Consider the following 19,134-nt stretch of genomic DNA (forward strand, 5'->3'; position numbering starts at 1 on the left):
GAAATGGCTCCAGGCAGCGCAATGCACAATAAATTTAGATAAGTTAAGGATACAAAAGGCAGGAGGCGGCATTTCAGCAGCAAAGTGCTCAATAAAAAGTATATTGTCGGGGGGCTGAAGGAGGGACGGAGCAGCAGGCAGGGGCGGCTCAGAGGAAGTACGGGGTGGTTGTCCGGGGAGGGATCACCCGCTCTGAGTCTGGGACCGCGCGGAATAGCTTTGGTTCTCTTGTATTTACGTCTTTAAAGACCATGATCGAAGCAATGTTTCCGCAGCGATAGCAGTAATTGGGAGCAGACCACACCGTTACCAATTTCTCATCAAACATGAATTTATAGCCTTCGTGAACCAGCTGATGTGCTCTGCAGATGAGTTTCAGGTTGTTGATGTGGACAAACTGCAAAGAAAAACGGCGTGTCAGAACTCTGTGAGTGGCCACACAGCAGCTCCTGCCCAGCAGAGCTCCTGCAGCGCCGCCTGGGCTCAGCTCTGGGCTCAGCAGCGCTGACAGCACCGACCCACCCGGGAGGTTTTCCCAAGAGCTCTGAGAGGCGCAGGCTGTGCTCAGGACTCTCCCTGTGCTCAGGACTCTCCCTGTGCTCCCAGCACAGCTCTGCAGCCCCCAGCCGTGTGTGCCCAGCACCCCAGCAGCACCCACAGAGCTGGGACTGAGCTGATGGTGCTGGGAGCAAACCTCTGAGAGCACAAAGAGGGCACCTGTGGGCTCTGAAACCTGAGCAGTGAGAAATACTCCTGCCTGTGACAGCCGTGGTGCCCAGGCCTGCACTGCCCACACCTTTCAATCCCTCCTGAATATGCTGCAGAGGACCACAGGGAACAACGCACAGCATGAGGCAGGAATTCATCTTAGGGCCGGTTCAGCAGCCAGGGAAGTTCAGTGTGTCTTAGCCTCAAGAAGCCTGCTTACTATGTTGCAAAGTAACAAGAATTAAGTCAAAGATAGTATTTCTTCTTCCAAATCATGAGAAAAGTATTCTACGCAAAGCCTAGTAATTCTAGTTAGTCTCACTGCATTGCACTTTTTAAATGCAAGGCGTGCATTATCTCACTTGGCACTTTTTGAAGGGACAACAGTAAGTCATGAGAAAACTTCCTTCACCTCCACACCGACCCTCAGCCCCCTTACAAGGGAAGTTCCTTAATGCACTCACCACTACAGTAAAGCTGAACACTTCATCTCACACCTGCAGTTATGGAGTGCAGCACAGGACGCCATCCTTACCTCATTTGTCACCTTAGCACCAAACAGCCAACCCGCTCCTCGCGGGCTGATGGCCCACGTATCTACATCTTCCGGATCAGACCAAACCAGGTCACAGAAGGCGCCTTTATGAGGAATTTCTTGATTACGTTCAATGGTTCGAATCTGATCGAGTGTCTTGATGTCCGGAGACAAGCCACCGTGCACACACAGAATCTGCTCATCTATTAGCTGGAGAGAAGAAGAAACACGAAAAACACTCAGTATTCCAACCAAACCAGGAACCTCTCCAGCACCACCCACAGAGGCATTAAATTCTACAAGTTATATTTAGACAATCTACTTGTATCTTTTTTAGCGAGGTGTTTACACTTACAGCTGCTATTGTGAGCATGTCAAAGACTTTGGTACAGTATCTCCAAGCATTAGCATTTCCGTATTTGGTTTGGCACTCATCTGTGAAATAGAGAATTTTTTTCTTCTTAACACACCAGAAGAAATTGAGGCAATATGATCAAACAGAACAGAACTTGCAAAGGCAGATGTAAACCAACAGGCAAACAAATAAAAAAACAGCTGGGAGCAATTGCTGAGCACTCGTCACTGTTTCTGTGGTCCACAGGCAGGGAGAGGAGCTCAGTATCCACTGCTGTGTCTTATTTCAGCAACAGACAGAGGAAAGAGCAACACAACAGAAGCACCTCAGCATCTTCCCACCACTGACTGCCTGGGAACAGACCCTCCGCTCACCCAGCAGTGTTTACACTCTACATTTCATGCAAGAGAAGCGAGGCAGAAACAGTGAACCCATCAGGGCTAATTAAAGACCTTTTCACTACAAATAAGTGTTACAGACGCTTTGTTTATAACTATACAAATGTATCGATAAAACTGATGGATAAATATTACTCTGGAGCTTCACGAGGCTTACAAATGTTTATATATGCTCTTGTTGACACATTACGGCACGTTATCCAGAAGAAAGCAAGTTACAGCCTATATATGACAATGATTTTCTCAGTTATACCTAAAGAGAATGATGTAGAACCTTTCATTTAAAGATACCAAAGCATAGCATCAAAAAAATGCAAACAAAAACTGAGATGCTGCAGGAAAAGATGGACTAGAGAAGGACTAAAACACTTTTACTTCTTGAACACAACAACAGTGTTAAATAACATTTGAGACTGTTTCCCACCCAGTTCAAGGAAAGCCCCACATAACACTGCAGACACAAAGCCGATTTCAAAAGGGAAATACGAGGCAGTTGTTTATGGCATGCCAGACCCCGTTCAGAAATCATTTGGGTAAAGTCTTACCATAAAATCCATACACTTGCGTTATCTGCCTGCTTTCATGATTGCCTCGTAACAGCGTGATACGATCGGGCCATTTAGCTTTTAGTGCCAGAAGATAAGTGAAAGTCTCAAGACTATAATAACCTCTATCTACAAAATCACCCTGCAAAGTCAAAACAAAATTATGAATGAAGAAACACCAAAAGCAAAAAACGCAAAGCGACGCATCCACCGTCAGCTCCTCACTGCACAGAAAGGGAGCCTGCAGCCCAGCCGGGAGAGCGACCTTTCAGCTCCCCGCTGCCCCTCGGCTGCCCCCGGTGCAGCAGCCAGGGCTGGGAATGCAGGGAGCTGCCGCCGGGGTCGGCACGTACCATGAAGATGTAGTTGGTGTCCGGCACCTGCCCGCCGGTCCGGAACAGCTCGCACAGGTCATAGAACTGCAGGGAGGGACACGCGTCAGCGCGGGCGGCGGCACCGAGCGCTGCGGGGCGACCCGGCACCGCGCCGTTACCTGCCCGTGGATGTCCCCGCAGACGGTGACGGGAGTGGAGACGGGCTGCACGTTGGACTCCTCCAGGAGCAGGTCGCACACGTAGTCGCACAGGCGCTGCGGGAACACGGCGGGTAGCACCGGCAGCACCGGGACAGTATCGCTATCGTACCGCTATCGCTATCGCTATCGCTACAACCATCGGCACCGTCCACTGCCGCCCCGCCCCTACCCGCCCGCGCCCACCTTGAGGTCATTCTCGGGTAGGTACTTGCAGAGCCGTGCGATCTCCACGTACTTGTCCAGGTCCAGCGGCGCCATCTTGGGACGGCAGCTCGGAGCCGGAAACGGAGCCCTCCGCTTCCGGGAAGCGGCTCGAGACTCGGACGCCAGCGGAACTTCCGTGAACTTCCGGCCGCGCACCGGAAGGCGGCGGCTGGAGCCGTGCGGGGCCGCCCCGTGCCCACGGCCGATCTCGGAGCGGCCCGGCCCGGTCCCGCCATGGGGCCGCGGCTGCTGCCGCTGCTGGAGCCGGGCTGCCGCCCGCAGGCGGGCAAGTGGTGAGCGGGGGGGGGCGGCGGCGCGGCCCCGGCTGGCTCTAGGCCGCGGCTGAGCGCCGCCCGTCGCTTCCCGCAGGTACCGGCTGGCCCCGCGCGGTGAATGGCCCCGCGGGCGCGTGGGTCACGGCTGCCTCTTCGTGCCGGGCGGGCCGGGCCGCGTGATCCTGCTGGGCGGCGCCGACCCCGCGGGAGCTTTCGCGGACGCCCATTTCGTGGAGCTGGGTGAGGGCCGGGCGGGGCCGCTGCCGATCCCCCAACAGCCCCCTAATAGCCCCCCTAATAAACAGCCCCCCTAATAAACAGCCCCCTAACAGCCCCCGCCCGGCCCGCAGGCGCGCACCTCTGGGCCCCGGCTGCCTGGAGCGGCCTGCGGCCGCGCTACGAGCACGCCACGTTCCTGTCCGCCTGCCTCCCCCCGCGCCTCTGGGTGTTCGGCGGCGCGCACCCGGCCGGGAACCGGAGCTGCGTCCAAGTGCTGGACCCCGGTGAGTGCCGGCCCCTCGTCGGGTGCCGTTCCGCGGTGCGGCGGGTGTCGGTCCGGTCCCGCGGACCTCGTGCGGGGCTGCCGCGTGTGCTTCATTAATTTAATGTCTTAATTAGAAATAGGAACCTGGGAGAGTCCCGAGGTGACGGGTGTTCCGCCACTGCCCAGAACATTCCACACCTCCTCAGCAGCTATAGGGGCCTGTCTGTATGTCTTCGGAGGGGGAGACAAAGGAGCAGAGCCAGTTAAAGACCAGCAGCTTCATGTCTTTGACACAGGTACCTGTGAGTGTGTCGCTGGCTGTACCAGCACTGGAAGTAACCGCCCTTCAGGTCTGCCTCCCAGATTTCATCAGCCTTGGCTGCAAGTTTCAATGGAGGGCTGAAGGTTGCTGCTGACATGTGCTCACCTCTGTGTTGTAATGGGAAACTTGGGCCAAAGTGGCAGTGTAAAGATTTGGGACGGGAAATGCTGTGAGACTTCTTATGAACTGTTGGTATTGTTCTGTCCATTCCTGTAGCCCTGCATGCCCCAGAAGAGAACCCCAGCGAGACTCGGGGGCTGCCAGCTTGTAGAGCTGTCAGTTTTCCTCATACACACACATTTCCATTTATCAGTTGCTTTGACGTGGACCCAGCCTGACACCCACGGTGATCCCCCTTCTCCTCGGCACGGACATGTTGTAGTTGCAGTTGGGACCAAGCTTTTCATACATGGAGGTTTAGCTGGTGATATTTTTTACGATGATCTGTTCTGCATCGATACAAGTAAGTAGGGCCACAAGTACCTTAGAACAGTAGCTGTGCTACGATGTGTTTTGCTTTGGTTTTGTTTGTTTATTGGTGAGGTTTTGGGTTTTTTTTAATAATGCATAACTATATCTGTTCTTTTTCTCCAACAGCCGACATGAAGTGGGTTAAGATCACAGCCACTGGTGATGTGCCAGGAGGACGGGCATCCCATTCATCAGCCGTGTTTAAAGATCACTTATACATTTTTGGTGGAATAGGTCCAGATGGGACTCTAGATACTACATACAAGTATCATATAGGTAGGGAGACTTCTCTCAGATTTCTAGTGGTAAATGCCAGTCTGTTTGAAAATACATTGTGGTTTTAGTTCCTAGGCTTCATTCTAGCAATTAGTGTCGCTGCACTGGAAATATGTCAGCACAAGACCTAATTGTTAAGGCTAGATGGTACTGCAGACTGGTGTATAATTAGCAGTGCTGCTGTTCCAGCATGGTTTTTGAGTCTGTGAAGCAGCGTTTAAAGATGTGAATGTGTTTTTGTTCTGCAGAAGAGCAGAAGTGGACACTCCTGCAGTTTGATTCTCCTCTGCCTGCTGGGAGACTGGACCATGCCATGTGTGTCATTCCCTGGCGGGCTGGCAAGAATGGTGACACAGGAGCTGTCACCAGGGAAGATAAAGCTGAGCCAACTGCATCAGCTGGTGACAGAGCTGACCACCTCTGTGGAGGCCAGGATGAGAAGGCGTGTCCTGAAGACACAATGATGCATCTGCTGTTAATATTTGGTGGGATGGATACACAAGCAGAGATATATAGGGACTGCATTGTAAGTTTGATTGAATAGTCCAGCTGCAGCCCTTCACAGGACCATCCCCTTCCTTAAGTTTTTGTATTAGTATCTGATTAAGTTCACTATTTCCAATAAACAAATTCTTGCCCTTGTAGGGGTGGCAGTCCTGCTTTCTGTGCAGCCATGTGTACAGGTAGGTATGTCAGTCCCTTTGGAAGGCTGCAGCAGTTGTGGTTTCAGCAGCTTGGCTCACGTGTTGCTGGAAGGTGAAAAGCTGGAGGTTGCAGTGGTTTGGGGCAGCTTTCTCCCTGAAGCTCACATGCTCCTAATTGACTATAAATTCACTTCTACCTGCAAAGACTTGGGGGATCATTAAGGGAGTTTGTTTTACGGTATTTTGAAAAGAAGTTAATGAGAAACCCTGAGTCCTCTGCACCAGGAAAAGGTGCCTTTCAAGGCAGTAGGGCAGGTGTTTAGGCCCGGACTTGCTACTCCTGTTGCTACACTGGGGAACCAGTAAAAGACTGGCCTTGAGATTGGCAGCCGTTCTGTTTTTGGTGCAGGCTGGCTTTTGTTCTTCAGAAAACTTCATTTGTTTATGAGCTTTGTCCCATTTCTGTACCAGCTTTACTAGCTCAAGTTTAACAATGTAGCTCTCCTGTCAGTGCTAGTAACAGTTACTAACAAAACTGCACAGGAAACAGCCCTCCAGGTATTCAAGTTAAATACTTTGCCTTTTGCTTTATTACAAATGCCACTCTGCAGAATCAGTTTAGTATGAGTAAGTAGCTCATTCAAATAGTGGCACCAAGTCCGCACAGTCCTGGAGCTGTTTGCTGCAGCCTGTTTTGATGTAAGAAAGGTTGAGCAAAGGAGAGGGCTGCAATGGCCTTTCAGCATCAAGAAGGGTCAGCATAGTTGAGCTTGAAAGCTTTTGCAGCATTCTTTGTATTAGACTCTAGTATAGCTAACCTGCATACAACGCTCACCTCACAGCAAAGCTGTTACAGTTACGTGGTGCCATTAGTCTTAGCTGTATCTATAGTATGAACACTTATGGTTATCTGAACCTTTACCTTCTCAGAGGTAGATGCTGCTAGTCAGTATGAATTACAAGCTACAACAAAATCCAGTGTAAATAACAAATTTATTGTGGTCACTTCAGGTAGAAAAGTTCTACGCCAAATTCACATGACCAAGCTGTTAAATAGAATGCTTCCATAGCCAATATTTCTAAACCCATTTTGCATTTACATTCCCACCCCTGCTACCCTTCCCTCCCCAGACAACAAGCAACTGCTAACGAAAAGCAGTAAACAGCCACTTTGGGCTAGCATTTCCAGCTCCACTCACAAGTGAAGATTCAAAGTTACATTCCAAATTAAGAGTCCAATATTTTAACAAGTGTTCCTGAGTCCAATATATACACACAACATTCAGAGATGCCAGTATCTACAACTCATCCTTCTCTGCTGCTTCTTCTTCACCAGTGGGAGGGGGGCCTGCACTTCCATAGAGCTTGCTAACAATTGGCTGAACAACTTCCTCCAGCTCCTTCTTCTTTGATTTGAAGTCTTCAATGTCTGCATCCTGATGGCTTTCCAGCCACTCTATCTTTTCCTCTACTGCCTTTTCTATTGTTTCTTTGTCTTCAGATGACAGCTTGCCACCCAGCTTCTCTTTGTCCCCAATCTGATTCTTCAAAGAATACGCATAGCTCTCCAGCTCGTTCCGGGCATCAATGCGTTCTTTAAGCTTTTTGTCTTCCTCAGCAAACTTCTCAGCATCATTAACCATCCTCTCAATCTCCTCTGGTGTTAGCCGATTCTGATCATTCGTAATTGTGATCTTGTTTTTGTTCCCAGTGCCCTTGTCTTCAGCTGTGACACGAAGGATTCCATTCACATCTATTTCAAAGGTTACTTCAATCTGTGGGACGCCACGAGGAGCAGGAGGGATCCCGGTCAGATCAAAAGTCCCCAGAAGATGATTGTCCTTGGTGAGGGGACGCTCACCTAAAAAAATAAGTTGATACAGTTTCATTGATTGTTGTTTGCTCAACACCTGACTCCAGGTGTTTGAAAACTTTTCAAAGCTGAAGTTTTAATTCCAACCTGACATCTGTCTAGATGCCTACAATACCCTCCCCAACAAAGCAGCTCCTTCAATCACAGCTATGGAATAACTATTTGAAAAGAACAATAGGAATAGCTTTTGAGTTCAAGCTGCCTGATCAGAGCTGTCTCAATAGGTGGAAAGTAGGTGGAGCTAGGACTGCTACCAAGCTTCTCCCTATGGAGATGTGCGTAAGCTTCTAGACACCACCACACAGCCTCTGGCAACATAGGAAGCAAGCATAAATCTGAATGAGTTCAGCTCTACTGCATGGTCCATCCCAGCAGAGGGCACTTACCTTCGTAGACCTTAATTGTCACAGTCGGCTGATTGTCAGAAGCTGTGGAGAAGATCTGAGACTTCTTTGTAGGAACAACAGTATTTCTTGGGATCAGTTTAGTCATTACACCTCCAACTGTCTCAATACCAAGTGTCAAAGGACACACATCAAGCAACACCAGGTCACCTGTAACAAAGATCAGGCATGAGAGCATGACTGACTTCAGCTCCTCTTTGAAGAAGCATAACAGCCTATTGCTGTCAACAGCAGCCTGAGTTAAGAGACATTAAGCTTTCTATGATTGTGAAAACTCAGTTCTATCATTTGCCAACAACACCCACAATTCATTGTCATTACCTGTATCTTGGTCCCCAGAGAGAACGCCAGCCTGAACAGCTGCACCATAGGCTACAGCCTCATCTGGATTAATGCCACGAGAAGGCTCTTTCCCATTGAAGAACTCTTTAACAAGCTGTTGTATTTTGGGGATGCGAGTAGAACCACCAACAAGAACTATCTCATCAATATCAGACTTCTTTAGGTCAGAGTCTTCCAGAACTTTCTGAACAGGCTTCATTGTAGAACGGAACAGATCCTGGAAAGCAGAAGAAAGTTAGAACAGTAAGACTGTATTCCCCATGTCTGTTTTCAAAACTAAACAGCCTCAGGATACCAATAACTACTGAGTGTGACCATCTTCAGGCTTATAATCAGCCTTCCTAAGACCTTAGCTGTCAGTAACATGCTGAGTCCCAAGTACCCTGGGAAGTAGCTTCCTGCTTTTTTATTCAAGCAGCAAGTTATTTTTACTCTGTTTAAATGTAACTAAGTTACAACATGAAACAGCACACCACCACTAGCAGCAAGTGACTAATTTGGAGCTGAGGGAATGTGGCTTTAACTTTCTAAGCTTACCATATTCAGTTCTTCAAATTTAGCACGAGTAAGTGTCTCAGAGAAATCCTCTCCTTCAAAAAAGGATTCTATTTCAATTCTAGCTTGGTGCTGGGATGACAGGGCTCGCTTTGCTTTCTCTACTTCCCGTCTTAGTTTCTGTACAGCTCTGTTATCCTTCCTGACATCTTTTCCGGTTTTCTTCTTGTAGAGTTTAATGAAGTGCTCCATAACACGTTGGTCAAAGTCTTCTCCACCCAGGTGCGTGTCACCATTGGTAGCCACAACTTCAAAGACTCCATTGTCAATTGTCAGCAGGGAGACATCAAAAGTTCCACCACCCAGGTCAAATACAAGGATGTTCTTCTCACCCTCTCTCTTGTCCAAACCATATGCAATAGCAGCAGCAGTTCTGTATAGGAGTAACCAAGTTCAGAAACTTTTGATTGCCAGACCCCACACCCAAATAACCAGCAGGCAAGGTACTTTAGGCTACTTACGGCTCATTAATAATGCGCATCACATTCAATCCAGCAATAGTACCAGCATCTTTTGTGGCCTGACGTTGAGCATCATTGAAGTAAGCTGGCACAGTAACAACAGCATGAGTAACCTGCAGAAAATAGAAGAATTAGATTAAGAAAAGCTGTGTACCTTAAAAATAATCTTATCAATGCTGATAACAAGATATCATATTAGCTGAGCCCATCCAACTGGGCTGCTTAAGAAGCTAACTGCACTGAGCCAAGTCTGGGACCACAAGGTTATCTTTAGTTTTTTCTAAGACTACTGCTTTAAGGTCCTGTTTTAAGTATTCAGACTTACCTTCTTCCCCAGATAAGCCTCTGCAGTTTCTTTCATCTTTGTCAGGACCATGGCAGAGATTTCTTCAGGAGCAAATGTTTTTGTTTGTCCACCACCGACATCAACCTGAATATGTGGCTTGGCTTTCTTTTCAACAACCTGAAATGAGAAACAGATTGTTATATTCCAGACACTCATAAACACAGCCTGTACTCTACAGACATCACCAAACCCTTCTTAGGAAGGCTATAAAAATACAGACCTGCTCAGAACAAACAGCTCTACTGTTTCGCTACCATACCTCCCCCTCCCAAGTCAAGAGAGATGTGCAGCTCCTGTAGCCCACTTCTGACCAGAACCCCTCCACCCCCTCATCCCTGCCCATGAGACACACCTTGAAGGGCAGATATTTGATGTCCTGCTGCACAGACGGATCATTCCAGGTTCGCCCTATGAGCCGCTTGGCATCAAACACAGTGTTCTCAGGGTTGGATGTCAGCTGGTTCTTGGCTGCATCCCCGATCAGGCGCTCCCCCTCAGGCGTGAATGCCACGTAGGATGGAGTGATGCGGTTCCCCTGGTCATTGGCGATGATTTCCACACGGCCATTCTTGAAGACACCCACACTGAAGGAGAAACAGAGCAGTCAGACGACACGGTGATAGTCCCCCCCCACCCTGTTCTTGCCTGTCCCCTCCCCTGGGCCCACAGCTCCTTCATCCCTCCCTCCCGCCCCACCACCCCCACCCCGATCCGCGTGTCCGCGCGGCCCATCCCCGGGACAAACGGCTCCCTACGCACCAAGAATACGTAGTGCCGAGGTCGATGCCCACCACCGTGCCCACGTCCTCCTTTTTCTCCTCGTCGTCGGCCCGCGCGCCGCCGAGCAGCAGCAACGCCAACAGGAGGAACCTCATGCCGCCCGCTCGCCGCTCTGCCAAGAGATGGCGGTCACAAAATGGAGGCGCCACATGCGCGGCGCGGCCCGACCCAACCCGGCCTCACTGCCCCCCCTCTGCGCCCAGTCCCCCCCCGCAGCCAGTCCCTTCCCCCCCACCAGGCCCAGCCGGGCCCACCAGGCCGCAGCAGGCCGCCCCGCCGCCCCTACCGTCACACACGAACCGCCGCGTCTCCAACTGCCGCTGAACACCCAGGCCGCGCCGCCCGCCCTTATATATCCTCCGTTACTTCTTCGTGGAGGCTCACCATTGGCCGCAGAGCCCTCGCTGGAGCGCATTCATTGGCTAGCTGCTACTAAGCTGGCCTCCCTTGATTGGCGAGGAGCGGGCGGTCGCTCTGACATGCCTGGCGCGCACCCCTCCCGCCACCCGATTGGTTCATCCTGCCGGCGTCGCGGGCCAATCAACAGAGAAGCGTGAGCCAAGCGGAAGAAGCCCATTGGTTGGGGGCGGCCGTGGTGGAGAGGCCAGGGTAGGGGACGGGGGGGACGTTCTGGAAGTTTCCATGGTAACCGACCCCGGTGCCGAGGCGGGGGCCGGGCGACAGCGTTACCGTGTGGGCCGAGCGCGGCACGGAGCGGGGAGGCTGCGGAAACCGGAACGGAAGAAGGAGGGCCGGGCCCAGGCTGGTGCGGCCGGAGGGCCGGGCCCTGCTGTCTGCCCGTCCCTGCGGAGCTGTGGGGCCCCAGGTGACGGGCGGGCTCTCTCTGGCCGCGCAGAGCTCGGGTCGGGGCCGGCCTGTGCTCGGCACGCAGCCCGTGGGCACGGCGCCACGGCCCTGCACGCAGCTGGCGCCCGGACAGCCACTCACCGCGTCCTCGCCCCGATGTTACGCTGGGTTACATCAGCACCGGGTCGGGGCGGGGAAACCCCCCGAGGCTGTCCCAGAGCCAGCAGGGACGAGCCCCCACACGGCTGGACCCGGGTTCGTGTCTGTGTGCACAGCTACAGAGCTCTAATGTAACGAAATGGGTGCTTTGGGTTGGTCAAAGGTGGCGCGAGAAAACAAGAGCTGTTAACCTCTGAGTGACAGCAGGGCCGAATTGTAATAAAAATAATTCCAGGCTGTATAAAAACGTGGCTCCAACGAGAGCCCTGAGCTGTGCTCTGTCCAAAGAGAGCCTTGGTGCTGCCCCTGTGCTGGGAGGCCTGGGATGTCACTGCTCCGAGGGGAGCACAGCTGGAATCAAACCGTTCCCAACTGCACCGCTTTAAAAGCTGTTCGGATCTGGATGCTGTTCTTCCTATTCTGAAGCATATTTCAAAATTCTCTATATGTCATTGTGGAATTTCTTTTAATCAATTCTGCATTGAATTCACATCTTTGAGGAATCCTGATGCAAATTACTGAGCTTGGTCTTGGAAAAGAGCTGTATTTGCTACAGCTGTGTGTCCTGAGAACTGTACATAACGTACTTTATCTCATGGGAAACCATGTGCAGATAAGGGGACATTTTAATGCTTCCAGGCCTCATTCCCCTTGATTCTCTATGTGCAGTGATGCTGTAATAGAGCTGGTGTTCAATACCAACACTTTGTTTTTAAGTTTTTTTCAATGTTTTATTTTTTGCACTCTTTCTGTTTTCTATTTGAGGTTGAATTGGACGGTGATGACAAAGGTCCATTGGGGCCAGTGTGTGTCCCAGGTGCTGCCTGGCCCCGGCCTCATCAGCTTCCCCACTCTTCTATTGCTGCCGGCGGGGTGGCCTCTTCTTGGATGGTGCTGAGGCCTGTGAGTCGCCGGCCTTCCTCTTTGGGGCTCGCTGGGTCCCCTCAGGTGGGCTGGTGCCAGAGGGCCCTGCCACAGGCTCTCCTGGCTCCTCCTGAGGCGCTGCCTGCTCTGCGCTGACAGTTGCAGGGTTGTGGCGTGGGCGGCTGGGATGCCCACGAGACTCTTCTGTTGCCCTGCCCAGCATTTCGTCCCTGTTAGAGCTGGCAGGGCCGCTGGAGGGTGCTGAGCCAGGGACGGGCGCCTCCTCTGGTACGGCAGCTCTGGGCTCCGATGCTGTGGCCTCCTGTGCCCCAGCAGCAGGGGGGACGTTGAGGCCCAGCAAGCGGCGAGCCACCCGGCTGCACCTCTGCACCGCAAAGGCGATGAAGTGCCGTACAAAGGGCACCGTGTGGCCGTGCAGGTCAGGATCCAGCATTTCGATCAGGATCCCCTCTGCCAGGCCTACGAGGAGCAGCGCCCAGATGACGCTGTCTGCCAGCATATTTGCTTGTGGCTCCTCGGTGCCCAGGATGCGGTGCAGGTTCTGGCGCAGCCAGGAACGCAGGGGCCGCAGCAGGACCGGGTGCTCCCTGAAGAGGGAAGCCCAGGTGGCAGGGGAGATGCTGCCCACAGGATGCGCGGGCACTGCAGGCCATGGCCGGACTGCTAGGTGGACTGCAGGTCTCCGTGTAGCAGCGGATGCCTGCGCAGCTGGCCTGACCTCCACCTCCTTATAATTGTCGTCCGCTTGCACGGAGTGAATGATGGTCTTCACATCCCGTTTGCAGAGCGGGCACTGGGGCCTGGTGCTTGTCCACCGCTGGATGCAGCGGAAGCAGAACTGGTGGCAGCAAGGCATGGCATATGCTGCGCTGTCCCAGTTCTCCAGGCACACGGGGCAGCGGGTCTCTAAGTCTGCCTCCATCCTTCCACCGCTTGCGGTGGGCCAGGGGGAGCGGGAGATGGCAACACGCTCCCCAGCACTAACGCTACAGCAGCAGGTGTCACGCTGGAAGAGGACAAGAGACATTAGTCAGACTCCGGCCTGGGAAGGGTCCCTCAAGTTGTCCCCCCCCGCTGCCAGTCTGTGTGCCACCTACCTACGCTGCTGCACACGCCTCTCTAGGATGTCCCGTCTGCCTGCTGCCGGCAGGCTCGGGTAAAGAACAAATGGCTCTGAGAAGGCCGCTGGGAGCTGTGCTAACAGCACCCAGAGCACTTTTCAGCACCAAAGCTCGCCCTGTCCACACTCCAGTCCTCGCACACACGCTCGGTTGGAGGCCAGGCACGAACTGCTGGGCTGAGCTGCTGCACCCGCATCTAAGCCTGCATGGACTGTGGGGTCACAATCCGTTGCCTGGTGATGTCTCAAATCATGGCTTGGCCAAGCTGCTGGGCGTCGCCTTCAGCTGACCTTCGCTTGGGTACATCACTGCCCGTCTCACAGCGATGCCACGGTCCACTGCTGGGTCATCACAACGAGCCCTGCTCACCCGCAGCACGTGCTCCAGCCCCTGCTCAAGTTTCTGGGCTTTTCCCAGTGCCGCTGCCCTCTCCCTTCCCCACATCTCATGTGCTTGGCATTGGTGTTTCATACCAAAGCGGGGCCTCGGCCACATCATCCCGTGATCCCCATCAGGTCTCCCTGGCCATTACACACATGCACAAGCACGTATGGCGAGTTGTATTCAATAAAAGTTCATGTTTGTCTCTGATAGTTGGACGTAATGATCTTAGTGGCCTTTTCTGTCGCTAATGATTCTGTGATTGAACACGTCATGGACTTTGAGTGTCCTCTGTTTTCATGCACGTAACGTTCTTATGTGATCGGTAATTTCTGTCTTCTGTTGCATCCATTTCATTTGTCACAAGAGTTATTAATCCCATCGATTTTTCCAGTGGTTATCTTTGATGTCTGTGGCCATCCTTGTGTCATTAGCCCTGTTCTCTCATGAAATTCTTTTGTTCTTATGAGCCAACTTCTAATGTTTTGCATGCCATCTGACATTCGGGTTCTTTAGGCATTGTCGTCTGTAGGTAATACAACAAGTAGTGGTTGCTGGTTGTTGAATTGTTTCATTTTTTCACTAGTCCCTCATTTTTTCACTAGTCCCTCATAGCCTCAGCCTCAAGTTCTCAACACGCAGCCAAAGCTCCTAATGGAGCATGTCAGTCCCTGCCACCTCATACACAGGTGGTAAAGGGGAACCAGCCAGCTGGCAGCACTGCAGCGAGCCCCCTGTCCTCTCTTCCCCCCAGCAGTAATTTGAGAAGGGAGGAGGAGTGGAAACGGGTACCTGCTCGGCGGAAGGGGCATCCCCCATTTCGACCATCCCCGGCTCCCCAGGTGCCTCTGCAAAACCGGTTTGAGGCCCTGGAACTTGAGGGGGGGACTAGTGAGAGTGGGGAGGCAGGTGCACCCCTGAAGTTGCCTCAGGTGAAGCGGTCACCCCGAAGCCTCAAGACTGCTTCTACACGTAAGGACAGAAGGGTGATTGTTGTAGGTGACTCCCTTCTGCAAGGAACAGAAGGCCCTATATGCCGGCCCGACCCTACCTGAAGAGAAGTGTGCTGCCTTCCTGGGGCACAGGTCAGGGACATTTCAAAGAAAATTTCTAGGTTGATTCAGCCTTCAGATTACTATCCACTTTTAATAATTCAGGCTGGCAGTGAGGAAGTTGGCAAGGAAAGCCTGAGGTCCATCAAGAAAGACTTCAGGGGAATGGGGCGAATACTTGAAGGAGCCGGGGTGCAGGTGATCTTTTCTTCTACGCCCGTGGTGTCAGGAAAAGGTTCAGGGAGGATCCATAAAACCCAACTTTTAAATAGATGGCTTAAGAACTGGTGCAGACACAAGAATTTCGTTTTTTTTGACCATGGGGCAATCTACACTGCACCTGGCATGATGGCTGCTGATGCACGCAGCCTGTCCCTGAGGGGTAAGAGGGTATTAGCTGAAGAATTAGCGGGACTCATTGACAGCTCTTTAAACTAGGAACGAAGGGGGAAGGGGGCAAAATAAGGGCTACTGGGGTTGAACGGTTCATTCGAGGGATTGTACCGAACTCCGCGGGCAATGATTGCAAAGTGCAAAAGGAGGGAGTAGGGCAGGGGGATGCTGGGGATGCTGCTGTTCTAGCAGATCCTGGATCGCTTATGAAGGTGGTGAGACGGACAGCCCGGCTGAAGTGCCTTTATACTAATGCACGGAGCCTGAGTAACAAGCAGGAGGAACTGAAAACTGTGATGCACTCTGAAAGTTATGACATTGTTGCTATCACAGAAACATGGTGGGATGACTCCCACAATTGGGATACTGCCATTGATGGCTATAGACTCTTTAGGAGAGACAGGCAAGGTAGGAAGGGTGGGGGAGTCGCTCTCTATGTCAGAGATTGGATAAACTGTGAGGAGCTCCCCATGAAAAACAGTCAAGAACAGGTTGAGAGCCTGTGGGTTAGGATTAGAGATGGGACTAATAAAGGTCAGCTGGTATTAGGGGTATACTACAGGCCACCTGATCAAGGGGAGGCTGCTGATGAGGCTTTCTTGCTCCAGATGCGTGAGGCGTCTGGCTCACGGGCTCTTGTCCTGGTGGGGGACTTCAACCATCCGGACATTTGTTGGAAAAACCACACGGCGAGCTGCAAGAGCTCCAGAAGGCTCTTGGAATCCATTGATGATAGCTTTCTGGTTCAGGTATTGGACAGACCGACCAGAGGTCAAGCGTTGCTGGACCTGCTGCTCACCAACGCTGAGGAGATCATCAGAGGCGTCAAGGTTGGAGGATGCCTGGGCTCCAGCGATCATGCCCTGGTTGAGTTTGTGATCTCAAGTGATGTGGGCCTGGCAAAGAGCAGGACCAGGACGCTGAACTTTAGAAGAGCAGACTTCAAGCTACTCAATGGAATGCTGGCCAAGATCCCCTGGCGCGCTGCCCTCAAAGACAAGGACGTTGAGGAGAGCTGGCTGCTCTTCAAGGATGCCCTCCTGGCAGCACAAGAGATCTCCATTCCCCTGATTAAGAAAGTGGGCAGGAGAGGTGGAAAACCGGCATGGCTCAGCAAGGACCTGCTGAGAGAACTGAGGGCGAAGAAAGGGGTGTACAAGCTCTGGAAACAAGGCTGTGTCACCCGGGAAGAATACAGGGATGCCGTCCGGATTTGCAGACGTGGGATCAGGAAAGCCAAGGTGCAGGCAGAACTGAACTTGGTGAGGGACGTGAAAAACAATAAGAAAACCTTCTACAGGTACATTGGCCAGAAGAGACAGGCCAAAACGGGCGTACCTACTTTGGTAAATTTAAAAGGAGAAATGGCTTCAACAGATGAAGAGAAAGCTGAGGTGCTGAATGAGTTCTTCACCTCAGTCTTTACTGGTGGCCAGGATTCTGGTCTTTTTCACGTCCCTAAGTCTTGCACCCCCATACCTCTATGTGGGGACCAAGGAGGTAAATCCCTCCCCACTGTAAGAGTAGAGCAAGTCCGAGATTGCCTCCTTAGACTGAATGAGTATAAGTCTATGGGGCCAGATGGCGTGCATCCCAGAGTCCTGAAGGAGCTGGCTGAGGTGGTTGCTGAGCCGCTCTCCATCATATTTGAGAAGTCGTGGCTGTCAGGTGAGGTCCCGGATGATTGGAGGAAGGGTCACGTCACTCCCATTTACAAGAAGGGGAGCAGGGAGGACCCGGGGAACTACAGGCCGGTGAGTCTCACCTCCGTGCCTGGGAAGATTATGGAACAGATCCTCCTGGACAACATGCTTGATCACATAAAGAACGAGCACGTGATCCTTGACAGCCAGCATGGCTTCACCAGGGGAAGGTCATGCTTAACTAATCTTGTGGCCTTCTATGATGGAGTGACGGCGTTGGTGGACGAAGGGAAGGCGACCGATGTCATTTACCTGGACCTGAGCAAGGCCTTTGACATGGTCCCCCATCACATCCTCATCTCCAAATTGGAGGGAAGTGGATTTGATGGGTGGACAACTAGATGGATAAGCAATTGGTTGAAAGGCCGCAGACAGAGGGTGGTGGTCAATGGCTCTATGTCCAGGTGGAGGCCGGTAATGAGCGGTGTCCCTCAAGGGTCTGTCTTGGGACCGGTGCTCTTTAACATCTTTATTAATGACATCGATGAGGGAATGGAGTGCACCCTCAGCAAGTTTGCTGATGACACCAAGCTGAGTGGTGTAGTCGATACGGTGGAGGGAACGGATGCCATTCAGAGGGACCTTGACAGGCTGGAAAGCTGGGCTTGGGTGAACCTAATGAGGTTAAACACGGCAAAGTGCAAGGTTTTGCACTTGGGCCGGAAGAACTCCAGGCACTTGTACAGGCTGGGAGGAGTTGTCCTTGAGAGCAGCTTGGCAGAGAAAGACCTAGGGGTCCTAATAGATGAGAAACTTAACATGAGCCAGCAGTGCGCTCTGGCAGCCCGGAAGGCAAATGGGATCCTGGGCTCCATCAGGAGAGGGGTGGTCAGCAGGGATAGGGAGGTGATTTTCCCTCTCTACTCTGCTCTTGTGAGGCCCCATCTGGAGTACTGTGTCCAGGTGTGGAGCCCTCAGTACAAAAAAGATATGGAGATTTTGGAAAGGGTCCAGAGGAGGGCCACGAAGATGATCAGGGGGCTGGAGCACCTCCCCTATGAGGACAGGCTGAGGGAGTTGGGTTTGTTCAGCCTGGAGAAGAGAAGGTTGCGGGGTGACCTCATTGCAGCCTTTCAATACCTGAAGGGAACTTACTCCCAGGAGGGGAGCAAACTCTTCGAAAGGGCTGATAATAGCAGGACTAGGGGAAATGGTTTTAAGTTAAAAGAGGGAAGATTTAGGTTGGATGTTAGGGGGAAGTTCTTTACTAGGAGAGTGGTTAGGTCCTGGAACAGGCTGCCCAGGGAGGTTGTGGATGCCCCGTCCTTGGAGGTGTTCAAGACCAGGTTGGATGGGGCTCTGGGCAACCTGATCTAGTAAAGGTGTATGTTTGGTGGCCCTGCTAGGCAGGGGAGTTGGAACTACATGATCCTTGAGGTCCCTTCCAACCCGGGTCATTCTGTGATTCTGTGATCTGTGATTTTTTAATGAAATCCGACGACAGAAACAAGCAACGTTCCCTTTGATAAGACTATACACCAACCTGTAAAAGCTTGTGTTGTGATGTGAGGTGGAATTAGATGGAAGAACATGAGCGGGGGGGGGGAGGGAATTTGAGTGAGGGATTGAGTGAGTGCTGGAGCTCAGTATGCCTCATAGGGAGCATGGGAATGATGGTGGAGTTCTTTATTCCGTAGAGAGGCTGGAGAACTTTGTGTTCCCCAGATGTGCAAGAAAACCAAGGGTACGTACTACCGTGTTTAAGAACCAGCTGCGTTGTCTTAGGAACGTGGTGTGAATAGGCACTGAAAGATTTTTGTCTGGTTTTATCTTCTGTCGAGACATTTCAAAAGCCTGCAAAGAAGGAAGTGTGTAGGTCCCTACTCAAGAGCGGTTGTACAGTGATGGGCCGTGGATCTGGAGTGGTAGAACTGAGCCGTCCCCTCGCAATGGGAAGAAGTGGGTTGTTGTTATCCCTTGTGCTGGGTAGCCCAGCTCTGGGCCCAGCGCTCCAGCTGTGGCCTCCTCGGGGCTGAGCAGAGGGCGGGATAAGCGCCCTTGACCTGCGGGTTGCAACTGGCCTCACGCAGCCCAGGACAGCGTCCAGCAAGGCAGCCCGGGTTCCTTGAACCGGGTTCAACCTGGTGTCCAGCAGGACTCCTGGTTCTGCTCCATCTGGC

The 19,134-nt window shown here is 52.2% G+C and overlaps 3 protein-coding genes across 7 annotated transcripts; 1 reads left to right on the top strand and 2 right to left on the bottom strand.

Moving 5' to 3' along the window:
- PPP6C (protein phosphatase 6 catalytic subunit) lies at nucleotides 1-3,387 on the bottom strand. The gene is made up of 7 exons (XM_072352891.1): nucleotides 3,260-3,387; nucleotides 3,035-3,130; nucleotides 2,895-2,960; nucleotides 2,542-2,683; nucleotides 1,599-1,678; nucleotides 1,244-1,453; nucleotides 1-397 (listed from the first exon to the last, which is right to left on the bottom strand). The coding sequence occupies exons 1-7, from the start codon at nucleotides 3,332-3,334 to the stop codon at nucleotides 149-151; spliced, it is 918 nt and encodes a 305-aa protein (XP_072208992.1). The 5' UTR covers nucleotides 3,335-3,387; the 3' UTR covers nucleotides 1-148.
- Nucleotides 3,388-3,437: 50 nt separating this feature from the next.
- RABEPK (Rab9 effector protein with kelch motifs) lies at nucleotides 3,438-5,964 on the top strand. Of its 5 annotated transcripts, none has more exons than XM_072352789.1 (8): nucleotides 3,438-3,573; nucleotides 3,650-3,795; nucleotides 3,888-4,058; nucleotides 4,174-4,335; nucleotides 4,675-4,824; nucleotides 4,959-5,108; nucleotides 5,357-5,634; nucleotides 5,754-5,956. In XM_072352789.1, exons 1-8 carry the CDS (start codon nucleotides 3,515-3,517, stop codon nucleotides 5,793-5,795), a joined length of 1,158 nt encoding a protein of 385 aa, XP_072208890.1. In that variant the 5' UTR covers nucleotides 3,438-3,514; the 3' UTR covers nucleotides 5,796-5,956. The 5 variants fall into 5 exon arrangements, with proteins under 5 accessions (XP_072208890.1, XP_072208891.1, XP_072208894.1 ...); XM_072352790.1 differs by having other exon boundaries at nucleotides 3,906-4,058; nucleotides 5,754-5,951; XM_072352793.1 differs by lacking the exon at nucleotides 4,174-4,335 and having other exon boundaries at nucleotides 5,754-5,964.
- Nucleotides 5,965-6,726: 762 nt separating this feature from the next.
- HSPA5 (heat shock protein family A (Hsp70) member 5) lies at nucleotides 6,727-10,932 on the bottom strand. Its single transcript, XM_072352895.1, has 9 exons — nucleotides 10,800-10,932; nucleotides 10,493-10,625; nucleotides 10,086-10,317; nucleotides 9,713-9,850; nucleotides 9,388-9,500; nucleotides 8,909-9,299; nucleotides 8,351-8,588; nucleotides 8,012-8,179; nucleotides 6,727-7,613 (listed from the first exon to the last, which is right to left on the bottom strand). The coding sequence occupies exons 2-9, from the start codon at nucleotides 10,606-10,608 to the stop codon at nucleotides 7,051-7,053; spliced, it is 1,959 nt and encodes a 652-aa protein (XP_072208996.1). The 5' UTR covers nucleotides 10,609-10,625; nucleotides 10,800-10,932; the 3' UTR covers nucleotides 6,727-7,050.
- Nucleotides 10,933-19,134: the final 8,202 nt, after the last annotated feature.

Source organism: Excalfactoria chinensis, chromosome 18, assembly GCF_039878825.1.
Source record: "Excalfactoria chinensis isolate bCotChi1 chromosome 18, bCotChi1.hap2, whole genome shotgun sequence".
In the NCBI taxonomy this organism is placed as follows: Eukaryota; Metazoa; Chordata; class Aves; order Galliformes; family Phasianidae; genus Excalfactoria; species Excalfactoria chinensis.

Bases quoted from the DNA above. Each gene is read 5' to 3' on its own strand.
- PPP6C (XM_072352891.1), bottom strand. From the start codon at position 3,334: ATGGCGCCGCTGGACCTGGACAAGTACGTGGAGATCGCACGGCTCTGC. The intron at 2,684-2,894 runs GTACGTGCCGAC...TTGACTTTGCAG, and splicing joins ACACCAACTACATCTTCATG to GGTGATTTTGTAGATAGAGG. The intron at 398-1,243 runs GTAAGGATGGCG...TTTTCTTTGCAG, and splicing joins GTGCTAAGGTGACAAATGAG to TTTGTCCACATCAACAACCT.
- RABEPK (XM_072352789.1), top strand. From the start codon at position 3,515: ATGGGGCCGCGGCTGCTGCCGCTGCTGGAGCCGGGCTGCCGCCCGCAG. The intron at 5,109-5,356 runs GTAGGGAGACTT...TTTGTTCTGCAG, and splicing joins TACATACAAGTATCATATAG to AAGAGCAGAAGTGGACACTC. The intron at 5,635-5,753 runs GTAAGTTTGATT...TTGCCCTTGTAG, and splicing joins AGATATATAGGGACTGCATT to GGGTGGCAGTCCTGCTTTCT.
- HSPA5 (XM_072352895.1), bottom strand. From the start codon at position 10,608: ATGAGGTTCCTCCTGTTGGCGTTGCTGCTGCTCGGCGGCGCGCGGGCC. The intron at 9,300-9,387 runs GTAAGTAGCCTA...ACTCCTATACAG, and splicing joins ATGCGCATTATTAATGAGCC to AACTGCTGCTGCTATTGCAT. The intron at 8,589-8,908 runs GTAAGCTTAGAA...TCTGCTTTCCAG, and splicing joins AATTTGAAGAACTGAATATG to GATCTGTTCCGTTCTACAAT.